The sequence below is a fragment of the Acyrthosiphon pisum genome, chromosome A2 (genome assembly GCF_005508785.2).
Source record: "Acyrthosiphon pisum isolate AL4f chromosome A2, pea_aphid_22Mar2018_4r6ur, whole genome shotgun sequence".
Classification (NCBI taxonomy): Eukaryota; Metazoa; Arthropoda; class Insecta; order Hemiptera; family Aphididae; genus Acyrthosiphon; species Acyrthosiphon pisum.
Genome location: NC_042495.1, coordinates 54,840,917 through 54,858,081, shown reverse-complemented (window position 1 = coordinate 54,858,081; position 17,165 = coordinate 54,840,917). Strand labels below are relative to the sequence as shown.

The 17,165-nt window shown below is 28.9% G+C and overlaps 3 protein-coding genes across 8 annotated transcripts; 1 reads left to right on the top strand and 2 right to left on the bottom strand.

The window, feature by feature from the left end:
* Window positions 1-4: 4 nt before the first annotated feature.
* On the top strand, window positions 5-2,005 carry LOC100160216 (nucleoporin NUP53). 4 transcript variants are annotated; one of them, XM_029488880.1, is made up of 6 exons: window positions 5-126; window positions 614-905; window positions 973-1,074; window positions 1,163-1,454; window positions 1,524-1,706; window positions 1,785-2,005. In XM_029488880.1, exons 2-6 carry the CDS (start codon window positions 694-696, stop codon window positions 1,851-1,853), a joined length of 858 nt encoding a protein of 285 aa, XP_029344740.1. In that variant the 5' UTR covers window positions 5-126; window positions 614-693; the 3' UTR covers window positions 1,854-2,005.
* On the bottom strand, window positions 1,887-3,790 carry LOC100162258 (aminoacylase-1A). Of its 2 annotated transcripts, none has more exons than XM_001951364.4 (7): window positions 3,542-3,790; window positions 3,282-3,451; window positions 3,036-3,207; window positions 2,830-2,976; window positions 2,345-2,759; window positions 2,210-2,270; window positions 1,887-2,140 (listed from the first exon to the last, which is right to left on the bottom strand). In XM_001951364.4, exons 1-7 carry the CDS (start codon window positions 3,633-3,635, stop codon window positions 1,997-1,999), a joined length of 1,203 nt encoding a protein of 400 aa, XP_001951399.1. In that variant the 5' UTR covers window positions 3,636-3,790; the 3' UTR covers window positions 1,887-1,996. The 2 variants fall into 2 exon arrangements, with proteins under 2 accessions (XP_001951399.1, XP_008181413.1); XM_008183191.3 differs by having other exon boundaries at window positions 2,830-2,985; window positions 3,542-3,757.
* Window positions 3,791-6,007: 2,217 nt separating this feature from the next.
* Window positions 6,008-12,785, bottom strand: LOC100169089 (aminoacylase-1-like). 2 transcript variants are annotated; one of them, XM_008183192.3, is made up of 9 exons: window positions 12,247-12,785; window positions 11,797-11,900; window positions 8,838-8,961; window positions 8,599-8,768; window positions 8,084-8,255; window positions 7,874-8,020; window positions 7,396-7,810; window positions 7,007-7,067; window positions 6,008-6,414 (listed from the first exon to the last, which is right to left on the bottom strand). In XM_008183192.3, exons 2-9 carry the CDS (start codon window positions 11,797-11,799, stop codon window positions 6,271-6,273), a joined length of 1,236 nt encoding a protein of 411 aa, XP_008181414.1. In that variant the 5' UTR covers window positions 11,800-11,900; window positions 12,247-12,785; the 3' UTR covers window positions 6,008-6,270.
* Between the last annotated feature and the right edge of the window lie 4,380 nt (window positions 12,786-17,165).

Here is a 17,165-nt window from a genome sequence, read left to right as displayed (position 1 = left end):
TGTATTTTTGTTTTAGCATTGTATTATATAATCAATGGTTTTAGCCGTGGCCATGATAAAATGAAAATCTGTGATACACTGATACCACAGAATAGATGAAACAGCCTGCCATAGTGCCATCGAGAGGTATATAAATTAAATATTTAATTTTTAATTAATATTAATTAAATTAACTCTTGTGTAAATATAATATAAAAATATATAAAAATTCCCGGGTTAAAAAATGTCTCAAATCTGAATGTTCAGGTTAATAGATGGCGTTAATAGCTCACTGCTCAGGTTAATAGCTCCTACCCACCGCCATACATAATATAAGATCTTATATTGTTCTATGATATTATGTATGCCCACCCCACCCAACTTACAGAGTCCAGGTTCTATTCTTTTATCTATGGTACATGCAGCATCTTGACGAATACAGCAAACCACTATACCAGAGGTTGTAACCTGTAATAATAATACCGCTATTCGCTGTGGCGGTCTTTGATTTTTTTTTATCACTAAATCATAACATTTGAATTTTGAATTTTTTTTTTTATTGATTGTTCTCAAGAAGATTAAACTGGTATATTGTTGAGTAGCAAAACCGTTAAAAACTTCAATTGGTTTTCAGATCTATTCGTTAGAACGTCATTGATAATCGCTGTGCAAAACCTTATATTGTTTATCGTATCCTAACGACGGAACTACGAAATGGAACCCATGGCTCTAGGATCACCATCACATGACAGTCCACAAAAACCTATCTATCTTCCTGGATACTTGATGGGTGAACGTGCTCAATCTCCGATCGGTAATGTTTCCATTAGCACCATGTCTCCGTTACGTGCAAATCGTAGCCAAACTCCAGATGTACATACCACGTTTTTAATGCGCAATTTTCATCATGAACTAAGCGATAAGCCGTATGCCTTTTATATAACGATTGGTCTAAAAAAATACTCTATTACAGAGTTCTGTTTGCTTTTTCAGATCTTCCACTCCTATCTCTAATAGAGTCAATGATGAACCAACAAAAGCTCCAACAATTGATTTATTTGATTCGATAAATACTTCCGACTATAGTGAAAAGCAGTAAATATAATATATTATATATTCTAAATTTAATTTAAGTAATCATTGGCTATATGTTTTATTAAAACGGTTTTTTTTTTTAATATAGGTGTAACAATAAAGAAAACAAACAATTTTATTCTGATATAAACAATCTGGTTGAACAACCAAAAGCTGCTCCAGGATGTTGGATTACAGTTTTTGGCTTTTCAATTTCGAATAAAGATGAAATATTATCTAAATTTAAACACATGGTGTCTTGTTGTGATGTGAGACAAGCTGGGCCAAATTGGGCACACATATGTTTTAGTGATCCTACAGATTATCATCGTGCTCTATTATTTCATGGCCAAGTAACCAATAATGGAGCTATGATTGGAGTTATTCCATGTAATGATAAGGTAAAAAATATTATGATTTAATACAGCTATAATGTATTTTATATAAATACAATTAATGTTACTTTTCAGACAATTTTAAATGAAAATATTAGCCCTATTGATTCACACCCTGGTCCGAGTACTGACATTTTATCAAAATCGCTGCGTTCACCAATTTTAGGTCAACAATTTTCCAGTCCAAATGATTCAATCTCTAAAAGAAATAATATCAGACCAATGGCTATAAGACCTATACCTATTCAAGGAAACAATGTAAGTTTCCTTAGGATTTATGAACAAACTAATTTTACTATTAAATCTTTGAAAATAAATTGTTTTTATTTTTATTAGAACTCTCCTTCAGCTACAACTTCAAATGGTATTGTCACAAAAACTTTGGAATATTTATTTGGTTGGTAGGTAAGAAATTTAAATATGCGTAAGACAAAATCATTAGTGGATTTTCAAACCATTGTTTATATTTTATTATTTTAATACATTTTTTTTAAAATCAACTATTGTTTAATTATTAGTAAATAAAATTCATATTGATTACTGGAATTTCAAACCGATGCAAGTCCTTTGATTATATTATAATAAATATCCAAACCTCTGATAAATGTTTTCTCATTAAGAAATTCATTATGATCATGCAATAAAGTTTTTGTTTGGTTCATTGGGGAAAATCCCAAAGCTGGTATGCCAACCTATTTAATTTAAAAACATGAGATAGGTATTATAATATTGTAAATTAAATGTAGGTACTTATACTTTACATTTCTTATAAACTTGCTATCTGTTCCTGCAGGAAATATACAAGTATTGATTTTCATGTCCCTGAAAAAATATTGTAAGTTTGTTTCAAATCAAAAACTTATTTGTACTCAAAGGTCTTAAAAAGTTAAACATACATTTTATCACATTCATTCTTAAATGCAATCCACCATGGATTTGTATTATCAACTTTAGTTGGTCGAACACAAATTGGATTGTCTTTAAATTGAACGTGGACGCCTGGACCAGCATTACGACACCATTCTTCTACAGTTTTCTTCATTTTTTTGATATCTACATCAATTGCTAACCGTATATCAAAAGTAACTGATAATTCAGTTGGCACAACATTAATCTGACACCCCCCTTTAATCATTGTTAAGTTTATAGTAGTCACATCTCCAAGTTCTAGATCACTGTTTTGTAATTTAGTTTTTTCATGTTCTCTCCAATTCATAAATTTATTGATAATATATTGTAATTTTTCTCCAGCTGTATTTTCATGTATTATTGAACCATGTCCAGTCTGGCCAGTACAAGTTATAATTATATCTATAAAAAAAAGAAAGTAATTTTTATTTCAAAGTAGATTATAATTTTATTGTTATCTGGTATAACTTACACCAAGAAGTTCTTTCACAATAATATACATCAAAAACTTCAGTTGGTGTTGCTATTCCTTCATCCAGAGCAAAACCAACATTTAACTCAGCAAACTCTGAAGTTGTAACAAATTTAGCCATACCAAACTTACTTCCTATTTCTTCATCTAAATTTACTAAAATATAAATACTTTATTTTTAAAAACAGTATAATTATTGTATTTACCGGGTGTAAAACATATATGTATGGTTCTTTTCAGTTTGAGTTTTTCTGTAATATACTTTCTGATAGTTTCTAAATATTGAATTCCAACACATTTCATATCTTGTGCACCTCTAGCATATATATTTCCACTTTCATCTTTGTGTGCAGAAAATGGATCATATGTCCACTTCTCCTAAAAAAAATTAATGTTCAAGCTAAAATCTACTTAAACTTATTGAAAAAAGGTAATAAAAGTGTTTTACTAACAGGATACACTGGAACAACATCCATATGAGAGGTGAGTAATAAAGATGACAATTCAGAATTTTGTCCTACCCATGTAATAATTACAACTGGTTTTTCTGGTGCCATATAAAACACTTTTAACGGAAGACCTAATCTTTGGGCTTGGCGTTCAAGAAACTTTATACATTCACCTGTTTATAAGATTTAACTAAATAATTTATTTGCTCATTTAACGATTCAATAATTATTATAATATTTAGATGAAAACTAAAAATACAAACTGTAGTCGACATTTGGTTGAACTGATGGTATCTGTAGATATTCTCTAAATATTGTCACAGATTCGTGTTCATCGAGTAAATAAGCTGATGACATTTTTAGATTTTCGAAAATTATTTTTACAAGTTATATAATAATGTACAATTTTTAACAATACTTTTTTTTTTTGTTAGAATTATATGTTAAATCACACCTTTTAATTTCAACTATCATTATGTAATAAATTGGTATCTTGTTTGTAATGCAGATTGATAATAAATATTAATTTCACTTAAATACTAAATAAATATGATAAAAGATAATTTCAAGCACTTCTTAATCTGCTCTATACCAATATTAAATATACCATCAAATATATGATTATTGATTAAAAATAATATTAAATATTAATTGATGATTCATCACTTTTTAACTTAATAATATTTGACATCAAATACATTTAGTTATTTGTACATTTAATGTTAAATAATGATAACAGTATAATTAACTAGGGTTTAAATTTTGTTTATTGTAGATGTATTCAAGACCGGATTAAGGGGGGGGGGGGGGTCTAGCCGGGGCAGAAATCTCTAGGCCCTCTCAAGTACCAAAATGAAAAAGGCCCAAACAATTTTAAGCTGATACACATTTTTAGTGGTTTTAAAGAAAAGTTTTTCTATATTTTAAAAACCATTTTTTTTTTTCATCGACAAAAACAACAGAATAGTAAATACCTACAAAAGTACTATGGTAGAAAAAACGCATTTTACTGTTATTTAATATTTTCATTGATATCAATAATATCATCAATAATTAATAATGTTTTTTATGTACGGAGAGAGATTTTTCTAAATTAACTAGAGTATATAACCAGTCAAACCCAAGAAAACTTAAGACGTACAAATGATTTTATATTCTGAGAATGATTTATTAAAATTGTTAGACTTAAATAAAGTACTAAGAAAGTTGGCTTCAAGTAAAGCAAGAAAAAAAAATTATTTGATAAAAATATAAAATTATTTTTATTTTATATATTAACTTTTGTTTGATATTTGTTGTAAATGAGTAAACTGTTAATAAATTTAAAAGTTATTATGGAAATTTGAATTTAAATTAATGAAATATGAAGTATTTACTTATATTATGCTACAATAAAATGAGTAGCTTTATAGACATAAATTACATTTACCTATTAATCTTATAATTTTATAATGCAATTGTCAATTTGTGAAATAGTCAGAAAAATGTATGTTCTTGCGAGTGTAGCAATAAGCGGCTTTGTAAAGCATACTTTGTCAAAAGGGCCCAAATGAAATTTCAGCTCCGGGGCCCAATAGGTCCTTAATCCGGGCTTGGATGTATTGAAGTGTCAATTTAAATAATGTTAGATAATCATAATGTATTTGTAAATTATTAAAGTTATATTGTTATTCATGCTACCAGTTTATTTAAATTCATCTATTTTCTGCATACAAAATTGAAAGTTGAAATATTTATACTAGACAAAACTAAATATCCTAGGTTTTTTTGGTGCAGGATGTGCTTTCAGACCTTAAACGCCTATTCTGTGTATATTAATATACCTAAACTGTTATGGCTATAGACATGTGTATTATAAAAAAAGTAGACTGAGGCCTCTCCAGAATATTAAAAAAAATACCCAAATGCTATTAGCCGAAAAAATAGATTAAATACTACTGATCTGCAGCATTCTTATAATAGTAAAACTTTCAAAATCTTAAGCTCAAATGCAGTGCACACTAGCCAGACCAACTCGGCAACGCTGTTTAGGACTTAGAAGTAAATAGATATTATATGGCTACATTCTGTTAAGTCAAACATTTTGTTGGAATATTAATTATTTTTTTACTGTTTTAAAAAACAATACCATATTCAGTTTTTGATGTGTATTATACTTTGTAAATTATTATTGAATATTATGGTGTAATAATTTTATTTTTACATCAATTTATAAAACGATGTTTGGATTGTGCTGGTGTATAAAAAAATACAATTTAATATTTCTGCAATATTTTTTGTTTAAAGCAGCAAAATTTAAATTTGAAACAAATAGTTTATCATTAACATATTTTGAATAAACAATATAACAATTTGTTAAAACATAACGAAGTTTATAACTCAATTTATAAAATATTAATAAAACAATTACATTTATAATTTATATATTATTTACTATTTAATACTTAGTAAATACATAAATCTTTTTTTTATCTCGATTTTTTAAATAATGATATATAATATATTCATTATATAGTAGAATTTTGGGAATCTGGCATATATCAGACCAAAGTACTCCCGGATTAACAAATCACCAGATCAATGGTGGTTCGCATAAAAACAAAAATTATCTTTTTTTTCTTAAATTATGCTTTTAAGAGTTTCTTACAGTAATAAAAGCACCAAAAGAACACTTGCAGATACTTTGCTTTTTTCTGTTTTATGGTTATTATGAGTTATAACGAAAAAAATAAAAAATAAAATATAGCTGGATTACTGGACGTACCAGATTATCGCAGGATTTCCAAGACTACTATATATTATATAATTATAACACATTTTTAACAGAAAATTTAAATAAATAGAACTAAATTTAAAATGATTAAACTCAAATTGTTATTTTTTTTTTATAAAATAAAGTCTGAGGTATAATATTCTTATAATTAATAACAAATATAATGTTTCATCATTAAAATTAATTAATATATGAAGATAAATAAAAAAAAATTGTAACTCAAACAGATGCAAGGCTCTTGATAATATTATAATAAATATCTATGCCGTCCAGGAATGTCTTCTCATTCAAAAATTCATCATGATCATGCAAAAGAATAGGAGTATTATTTATTGGTGAAAATCCTAGAGCTGGAATACCAATCTGCAATTAAAAAAAAAATTAATTAATATTGATATAGTAATTGAATCTTTTAATAAACACAACTATGTTTAATTAATGTCCATGTAGGGCAGTATTGTTTATAGAAAATCTGAATCAATCTAAATTTAGGTACTAAAAATTAAAAACTAACTTTAAATTAAATCTGATTTAATAATATTTTAATAGTGTATCAATATATATTATTATTAAGAGAATGTTGTACATGTGCATGTGTTGTTTCCGTCTTACTAACATACTAAAATGAATGTTCTGCAGTTCCAATTTTGTGTTAGTTTTAATATTAAAGTGAATTGACTCAGTACAAAACTTAAAAGGAAGAACATTATCTGTATTATCCTGTAGGATTTTTACATATTTTAGTTGTTTTTGAGCAAGTTATGAGTATATAAAATATTTATATTAAAAAATTCTCATAAGCTAATGTAACGACTGCTAAACTAACAAACACAAAATTGAAACTGCTGAATGTATGTATGTATGTATGTATGTTATGTGTTTGTAAGACAATGACAATACATGCAAGTATAACAGACATCATCTTAAACATTTCAGTAATATAGTTTATAAATACCTCTCTAATATATCTACTATCTGTTGCGCCAGGAAATATATACGTTTTTGTTTTCAAATTCCTAAAATTGAAATTAAAATTAGTGTCTCATCAAAATAATTGTTTGATTTAATTTAACAATTCATATTTTTGCCATTTTAAAATATTAAAACTAAAACAGTTGATTAATTATTTATTTTAATGTTGACTATACAATAAAACATTATGCAATAAACCACCGATATTGTAATACATTTCAGTGACCTGTTGGCTGTTGATAATTTTTCTAAATTTTATTACAAAATTGGTAAAATAAATTACAAATAAAAGAAAATAGTCAATGAATTATTAATAATTAATAATATTTTATTTTTTATAGAAAATATTGATAATTTAATGTTAATACTTACATTTTATCACACTCGTTTTTAAATGTAACCCACCAAGGGTTTTCTGGTGAAATTAGTGTAGGTTGAATGAATGGGCTTTTACTTATAAACTCCAAAGTTACACCTTCGCCAGCTTCCTCACACCATTCTTTAACTGTTTTTTCTATTGTCGTCACATCTACAGCAATACTCAATCGTACATCAAAACTAACTGTCAACTCTGGTGGCACCACATTAATTTGACATCCTCCATTTACCATCGTTAAATTTATTGATGTGATATCTCCAGAACCTAATTTACAAGTCTCCATTCTTAATTTTTCGTGTTCCCTCCAATTCATAAACTTGTTAATAACATATTGCAACTTTTCTCCAGCTGTATTTTCGTGTAATAAGGACCCATGTCCAGGTGTACCAGTACATTTTATTTGGAGATCTATCAATAAACAAAAATTAAATTTTATAAGAAATTAACATACAACTGTATGAAATTACTTACGCCATAGAGTTCGTTCTCCATAATATATACTGAAACTATCATCGCTACTAGCCAATCCTTCATCTAACGCAAAACCTACATTTAATGATGCAAATTCAGGGGACCCAACAAACAATTTCATTCCTAAATGTCCACCCGTTTCTTCATCTAAAACAAAATTTCAATAAAACTATTATCATAATGTTAGTACAAAATTAAAGACACACAAACCAGGCACAAATAACATATGTATAGTTCTATCAAAAACTAATTTATCTTTTAAATATTTTCGTATTGTTTCTATGTATTGTATTCCAACGCATTTCATATCTTGTGCTCCTCTAGCATAAATGTTTCCATTTTTATCTTTATGTGCAGAAAATGGATCGTGAGTCCAAAATTCCTATATACAAAAACAAGAAAATTATATAAATGATTTCAATTATTACATTTATTAATTGTATAAATTTGTAAGTAATAAATAATAAACTAAATCAAGATGTTAGGAATCCAAAATTGTATAGTCCTACTACATTATATTTTTTAAATACTAAACATAAGGTGAATTTCTTGATCAATAAACACCTTTTTGTTAAATTAAATTGGATTATTATTATTGTTAATATACACAATACATTTTAATACTTATTTTTCTAGAATACAATCACTTATTAATAATTAAAATTAAAAATAAATGTTAGTTCTTTAATGATAGCTAAAAGAATTTATAGTATAATAATATTTACAGAATAAACTGGAACAACATCCGTATGAGAGTTAAGTAGTATAGAAGGAAGTTCTGGTTTCTGCCCAAGCCATGTTATAACTACTATTGGTTTACCAGGGGCCATATAATAAATATTTGATGGAAGATTTAAGCTTTGGGCTTGACGCAATAGAAATTCAACACATTTACCTACAGGAAATAAGAATATTACTTTGTTTTTACATATTTATAACCATGATTAAAATAAAATGTACATACTATAATCAACATCAGGGTGAACGGTGGGAATACGTAAATATTCTCGAAAATTAGTTACAGCTTCGTTTTCATCACCATCTCTGCTGGAAGACATTTTTCTCCTTTTTGTTTTAAAAAATTCAGCCTATATTATCATGAAATAAAGTAAATAAATATTACTCAAATAAAATAACTATTATTTAAAATTTTAATTCTATTTAATAGGTGCCTAATATTGCCTGTTGTTAATAAATATCATTACAAATCATTAGGTTTGGATTAACATGCATTAAAAACTCAAAGATTAGGAAATATGTTTTATTTTATTAAGATAAATAACGTATAATTAATTTAATACTTATGTTATGTAATCAGTAAATAACAAGTATTAGTTACAAAATATCTATGTACTGTAAGTCTTAACTCACCCACAAAACACAATTTATTTGTATTCTCTTTTTAATCTGTTTACCTACTTTACATACTACACAAGATTAGTATATCACAATATTAATAATTAATACACTTTTTAGCAAGGCTGAGCATTTACAATTCAATAAGTTAAAAGTTATTTTTAACTTATTAACTTAACTTACCACTAGCTGTTTTCAATTAATTTAACTTTAACTTAAGTCATTTGTATCTACTTTAACTTAAAATCAACTTACATTATTTTTAATATTCCCAATTAAGTTCATTTTGAATTTTCATATTATCCAAAAAATATTATTTGAAAAAAAATATATATTTACGAAGAGTTTTGTATATATTTTTATAGATAAAAATTAATAAGTTGTATTAATTTACTAATTAAAAATAATGTAGGGGTAACAATGCAACATTAGTGGCCCATATAAGGACATCAATAGATACGAGCCCACGAAGCTACGATTCATAATATCTACTTATTAGGTACTCATTAGACATTAGTTATTATTTATTAGTTAATATTTATTATTTATCAAGATTTAATACTATAATCATGATTGTGACCATTTAAATTTATATAGTATATACCTACCTACCTATACTGGTGTTGTGTATTATACTTTTATACATTCATAGTTAGCAACGGACGAGACAGTAGTGCAGTACTATGGATTTTGGCTAGATAGACTGAATGTGGACATTTAATATCAACTATGCCGTTCTAACTCTCATTGGTGCCCCAGGGCAATAATATTTGGCGCACCTAATAAACATACATATTTAAGCATTTGCCGCCCTTTAAAATGTAACAAGTTTGGCCACCCTAAGGCACTTGCCCCATTTTCCACCCCCTTAGCACGGCTCTGATCAACGATGAATAGAACTAATTAATTAATTAATTAAAATCATAATTAACTGACATACTGTTACCTACAATCCATCTCTTTTAAAAAATGTATTTAACTGTACTGATTTAAAACAAACCCAATTTTTAATATTTTATATAGTATTTGTTATACTGTATTTGCATTCCCTATGATCATACAAAAATAAATAATAAAACATTCATAGTTCATACAGTTTACACTGTTATTAAAATTTAAGGGATAACTTAGTTGTAAAATACAAATCTTATATACATATAATATTCACTTATAAGTAGAAATATGTTTTTTTTATAATTTTTAAATGGTCAAGTAATTATTTTTTTTAATTATAAATGTTAAGCAATACAGAAACTTAAATTTAAATTTAAATGAACCAAGCGTGAAGTATGAATAGTTTTAAGATTGTACAGTCCCACAGGTTTTAAATTACATACATAAAATAATATGTATCTATATTCATATACCTAGGACCTAGGTAGGTAGTGGTTATCATTTATTTTAATACTTTTTCAATGCATTATTTTTAAAATTAATTTAACTTTTAACCTAATTGAAAAAAAAAATACTTAACATAATTTAACTGAGTTAAAAAAATATCATCAACTTGCCCAGTCTTGCTTTTTAGTACTTACTACCAAAAAGAAATAACTGAACATAATTTTTTGAAAAACTTAAATATATTTTTAGGCTTTAGCACTTTTTTTCTATTAATTATACATTATAGGTACAAGTGTACAACTATAATCTACAATTATTTGAAGATAAAAAACTAAAATTAATTTTCTAACCTATTGATTTCTTGATATGATAATTTATTTATCAAAAATTAATATTTAGCTAATCAGTTTTTTTTTTACTTAAAAATTGAAATACTTTCAAAAATAGCTACAATTTTAACTTTGTATAATTGTATACAAATTATTAAATTTAACTTTAAGACAAGATTTAAACCTAGCCAAATCCCCATACATAGCCATTACTAATAATAAATATTTAAGAAAATATGTTGCCAGCAAGAATACAAAAATAAATATATAATTAATATAACAAAACAAATTTCAAACATATGTGATTAACTATTATGTTAGTTAAATTTCATACCAAGGTAAAATTACACCAGGTCAGATACAATGTTTAAAATTAAAATTAATTAAGTGGTAATAATTGATAAATATGGGTACTAATTTTAAATTGTTATTACAATGATTTAATGAATAAAGCCTTAACCTGAACACAAAATTATCACTAATAACTTTTGCAACAATTAGGTTATTGGTTTTAATTTTTTTTTTTATTATATCTTATTTACTCTGCTATGAAATTATAGTTAGGTACATAAATATTTTCCAAAAGAAATACACTCAAGCATAAATTTTTTTAGTTTTAGTTATTAGACCACAAATGAAGCAAATAAAATTCTGTGCTGGCTTTGGTCAGACAAATTAATCATGGCATCTGGAGTTTAGTCTGTGTTAATTTGCTAATTAAGTGAAATTATTAAATTTGAATAATATGATTAATTGAAAACTATTCAAAATACACAAAAATTTCTCAAAAATGAATTTTGAATGTCAATACACCTAATAACTAAGTTTAGTGTAAACAATTTTTTGTTAAAAAAAAAATACAATAGTGATATTGTAACATTCAAAAAATATTCTCACCATGATATTATTATAATTATATTATGTTTTAAATTATACATTAGTAAGTTGAACGATTGTATTCCATTATTGATAATAACACAAGTCAGCACTTTGTGTGTTGCCTGTATAACAAATGTGAATAGCAAAGAATAGATTAATGAAACCTAAAACTGAATAAAATGTATAATCTGTATAATTTTCAACTGTAATTAAAATAAATAAGAATACACCCAACATTAGTTCAATCAAATTCAGGTCATTAGATCACAACAGCATGGTTTCCCTTGCAGCCCTTCAATAAAATTATGCTTTGACAAATAAAGCGAGACATTTGAAAAATGTCATTCGTTTAATACTTAATAATATTCATAGGTAAACATTTGAAAACTAACAAAATATATAATATATTATTATAAATCTTAATAATATCGAATCAAATATTATATAATATTACGGCGCACGACTTACCTGTTATAAGTGTATACTGTATAATGTAAGTATATGGTGTGTAGACACCACCACCTCAGAAAATGTTTGACAAATTGTTAATAATATAATATAGTAACCACTGTGTGTATGTATTTTATGGGTTCAACACTAATTACCTCTCGCCAAATGCCAATTCGAGCATACCACTTAATGTTTAGTATATTATATAAAGTGTGTGTGTGTGTGTGTGTGTGTGTCGTAGAGTTAATTGGTAGTAAGAAAAATTGTAATAGTTATTGCCCACTTAAAGTCCTACATAATATTATAATATTCTGATATTCATTCGTTCGGGTCACGTTATCACGCACGTAATACGATAGCTGCTGCTGTTATTGCTAATAGAACACCAATATTGTTTTCTCCCGTACACGAACACGCATATTATTATAGGTATAATACGTGTTTTTGCGAATGTTTCTCCGCCGGCTATCGCCCGCGACGCGGGAATGCAGTCAACGACGAACTGACGAAAAAATCGACCTAAAGGTAAACAGCGCCTGGCGCCTGGTCAGTCATCAGTGGCGGTGACCACCACAACTAAGCGCCGTTTTCTGTTTTCACTATTCATTTTATTCGGCTGCAACTTGGGCTTACTATACTGTCCGAGTCCGACCATGATGAATTAATAAATATTTTTATTTCGTCATACCGCGGTGTCCGACGACAAAGCGTCTCCGCTCTCCGCGGTACGCCCACAGAATACTAGAAATTAGAATAGGCGAAACTGAAATACTGAAACCTAGGTTTCACCTATTCCCTCTGCTACGCCTATCACTCGTCAGTAGTAAGTTATAGGCGTAACTGCGTAAGTTTGTACACGCAATTATTATATATTTTATTATTATTAATAATAAAATTCTTTTTCTGTTATCATTGCCTACCGTTATCATCAGTCGTATTTTACAGCCGCGATCCTCTTATCACCATTTTGACGACGAGCCACAAGCGAAGCCGCCGCCGTTTTCTAATTTTCTATTCCATCCATATAGTCCAGTCCACTGTCTTAGATTTTTAGCGAGTAATTAATAGTAATAGACAAGTGACCCTAAAGTCTAACGGCCGTCATAGAATGTGGCGCCTCGAGCTATAACGTGTATAAATGTATAATGTATGTATGTATGTATACGAAATTTTTCACTTTTTTACTGTTTTTTTACAATATCTCTAAGGGCTATTCTTACAATGTCCGGTAAAGTGTCGGTTAACGCTAACCGGATGATAACAGATTTTATTACCGGCAGAATTCCGCCGGTTAAGACAAGTGTCGGTTAACTTTAACCGGAGGTCGTAAGAACCAGCCTAATAACTAATAACTAAAATAAAAATAGTTTACATGGAAATTAAATATGGTAAAATTTGTGACAGGAAAGGTTCTATACATTTTTAGCGTTAGAATAATAGATATATACCTATGTGGCTATGTCTTATTGGCTATTGCTATTTAGTATTCTACGTTCAATCCATTGGCAAACTACGTGCATACGTATATTGTATTATACGTCATTATAGCGCGCGGGGCGCCACATTCTATGACGGCCGTTATAGACTTTGTCGCTTATCTATTTCTCTTAAGCTAAAAATGTATAGAACCTTTTTTGTCACAAATTTTACGATCTTTAATTTCTATGTAAGCTATTTTTATCGTAAAGTTTTTTTTTTATCACATTTTTTTTGGTCAGTCAGGGCCCCAAGACGAAACTTCAAAAACTTCAGTATTTTTTGCAAGGAAAAACCCCTTATTGACTGGACTAATAGAAAAAACGAAGTACGCAAAACGGACGCGGTGCGCCTCTTAATTATTATTGTTGTTAATCATTATATTATTATAATATTATTGTGTATTATAGGACACGGACTTTGTTGCATTTGAAATTTGCATCTCTTGACTCCTAGCATCTCATAACCTAACCATCTCTTATAAAGCTATTGTAGTCTTGTTGTCTTGGAGAAGTGAAGGGTTATTATTTTATATAATTTAGTATTACAATTAAACTTTAAAAACCTAATTTTTAATGAAAAATCATGAGCAATTACCAAGATACCTACAAGAATGAAAGAACGGAATGATTTGGTTATGTGACTGTCACATAGATTGTGACATATCCTCGAAATTGGCCTACCACTACCGGATTTCTTGTCGGACATCAGACGGCGAAAATCGGTGTAAATTTCCCTTAAAAGTAAATTAAAAATACATTGTTCTTAGCGACTGTTGTCTGGTTTACTTTTTTGACGACGAATTTCTATATAAACCGGTGTAATGCAATTGGCCGCGTGCGGATTAATCGGAAGTCTGGAACCAACGAATCTGTACCACTTTTTTGCAACGGTAAACCGACTTTTCCTGGTGAATTTCTAGCCGTGGTCAATTATGACGAGACTAACTAATAATATTAAATAATTTTTGAAAAATGGGACTATACCCTGTACATAGGTAATACAGACGTCTGACTGTCTGAGCAACCTATATGGCTATATAATAATGAATAATAATAATACAGCAAAACTTCCGTTAACGGTCACCTCTATAGGACGGTCACCTCTATGTAACGGTCATTTTTTTTGTTCCCGTCGAGTGTATCCTAGTGTTATTCTACCTCTGTAGGACGGGCACCTCTAAATAGCGGTCATTATTTACAGTCCCTTCGGTGACCGTTATATGGAAGTTCTACTGTAATATTGCAACGGCAGTGGCGTAGGCAGGATTTTTTTTCGGGGGGGCCTGATCAACTTTTACACTTTTACAAATTAAATACATACTAGCAGGCGCGGATCTAGAAATTGAAAAGGGGAGGGGGCTAAACAAAAAAATGTACTGAATTACTTATGTTGTACGAAGTCTTTCTTATTTTTTGAAATATCTTAAGTACCGAAGTCCCAGTCTAAGGGTCTAAAAGTAATATATTATTATAATATATAAGTATATACACGTCCAAAGGGGGGCTAAAGCCCCTTAGCCCCCCACCCCTTGGATACGTGCCTGCATACTAGCATAGATAAATAGCTGAAAAGTGTTAATACTTATTATAGGCAATAGGTAGTACATTTCTAAATATTTTAAATACAATTTAAGACTTTTCGAGCGACTATCATAGACCATTAAAATCATTTTTTAATTTTCTTAACATTTCGGGGGGGGGGCTACAGCCCCCTCAGTCCCTCCCCTGAATACACCACTGTGCAACGGTCACCCTCTTGGAAATTATTATTTACAATAAAGACTAATGAGTGAGTACCTGCAACTATAATATTCAATCGAACCATTTCGAACCATACTATGTACGCCTCTATACCTACCTAATACCTTCAAGAAATCCTTTGAAAATAAACTTTTCTGATTGGTTTTCATTGACGCGTTTTCCACGAGATTGTGGAATGCCGAGCTCCGCTATTATAGGCGAACGATAAACGATTGTAGGGTAGGCACTTGGCCGTGGGGGGGGGGCACTATAATATTATACACAACTCGGCACTGCAGTCCATAAATAGATGACCTAACAGTTAATGTATTTTATTTTATTAAAACGTATAAATACTTTCATTGTTTTTTTACTACTGTTGCCATAATTCATTCGGGTACTTAAACGCCGCAGCATTCATTTTTTTGTGATACAATCTTTAAAACCACTAAGTAACCCGTTTGATTCATAAGATTCAATATCAATCCTATCTTTGAAAAAAAATTGTTTAGATTCAGAGTAGATGAGCAAATATTGATTTTACAGTAATAATGAATAGTGAATAACATGCATTTTTGTTGAGTTCCTATGTAGAGTTAATTCGATTTTCAACTTCGATAACTTTTCTGGTTAGAAAAATTAATCTAGCTGGTAGAATGGTAGATAAATAACCCTTTTGAGATGTAAAAGTTAAAAATTCATTGTACCTACTAATATATATATCGAGAAAAAAAAATCGTGAAAAAACGGTCATTTCTATGCAACTAATTGTTAGTTGTTATCGACTCGATTGATTTTAGATTCTGAGCGGAGTGAGGAAGCTATTTTTTTTGTAATTAAAAAAAAAATTGCCATAAATACTTGAAAGTTTCATTTAATGTTTAAATTAGTATATTTTATGCATAGTATATATTTTTAGATTCTGAGCGGAGCGAGGAAGCTATTGGTTTTACAATAGTGTTTATTTTTTATTTTTTTTTTATATCCCATGTACAAAATTTGGTATATTTCTACTTTACCGGGCACCCTTTTTTTTGTAATTTTTTTTTTGGAAACTTATATAGTTAAGTACGCTGAAAACGATGGTGAAAACCGAATTTGGGGCACGGACTTAGTTTTGAAGTTATGGCCTAATGAAGTTCACTATTTCGCGATTTTTTTTTTTCACTTATTTTGATTGTGATTGTGCCGTGGCTGGCAGTTGTCCGAAAAATTATAAGGTGGTTGTACGTTGGTTAACCTGTGGTTACCCTGTGACCAACTTAAGGTGGTGTTGCACAGCAAGTCGGGGGATATTTTCGATTTACGGAGCGGAGCGACGGCGCCGAGGAGCGTAGCGACGAGTGCCGCTAGCACGGCATCACTGTACGATGTCTTTCATCGTATGATAACTATCAATTAGTTTAGATTACATCATGAACTAAGAAGTTCATGGATTACAATATTACATACTATGATTATACTGATATTATTAGCGTTTATTATTAATTAAAAAAAATCATATCCCGGAGCGTAACGGTTGTCATCGTCACTGTCGTTATCGCGGTCCTTTTCGTTATCGTCGTTGTTGTCGTAGTCGTCGTCGTTCACGTGGTCGCCCTCGTCGAATTCACCTATTTCGCTACTGTATAAAATTCCTACACTTCCATTTGATTTATCCAAACGACGCTTTCTTCGCGTGTTAACTGTTAATGTCATTTTATGCCCTCTTATGCATTT

Coding starts and splice junctions, on each gene's coding strand:
- LOC100169089 (XM_008183192.3), bottom strand. Junction 7,811..7,873: donor TGGAGAACGAACTCTATGGC/GTAAGTAATTTC, acceptor GTTTATTGATAG/ATCTCCAAATAAAATGTACT. Junction 6,415..7,006: donor ATAGTAGATATATTAGAGAG/GTATTTATAAAC, acceptor TTTTAATTGCAG/ATTGGTATTCCAGCTCTAGG.
- LOC100160216 (XM_029488880.1), top strand. CDS start 694: ATGGAACCCATGGCTCTAGGATCACCATCACATGACAGTCCACAAAAA. Junction 1,455..1,523: donor TTATTCCATGTAATGATAAG/GTAAAAAATATT, acceptor GTTACTTTTCAG/ACAATTTTAAATGAAAATAT. Junction 1,707..1,784: donor TACCTATTCAAGGAAACAAT/GTAAGTTTCCTT, acceptor TATTTTTATTAG/AACTCTCCTTCAGCTACAAC.
- LOC100162258 (XM_008183191.3), bottom strand. CDS start 3,635: ATGTCATCAGCTTATTTACTCGATGAACACGAATCTGTGACAATATTT. Junction 3,208..3,281: donor ATGTTGTTCCAGTGTATCCT/GTTAGTAAAACA, acceptor AATTTTTTTTAG/GAGAAGTGGACATATGATCC. Junction 2,141..2,209: donor ATAGCAAGTTTATAAGAAAT/GTAAAGTATAAG, acceptor TAAATTAAATAG/GTTGGCATACCAGCTTTGGG.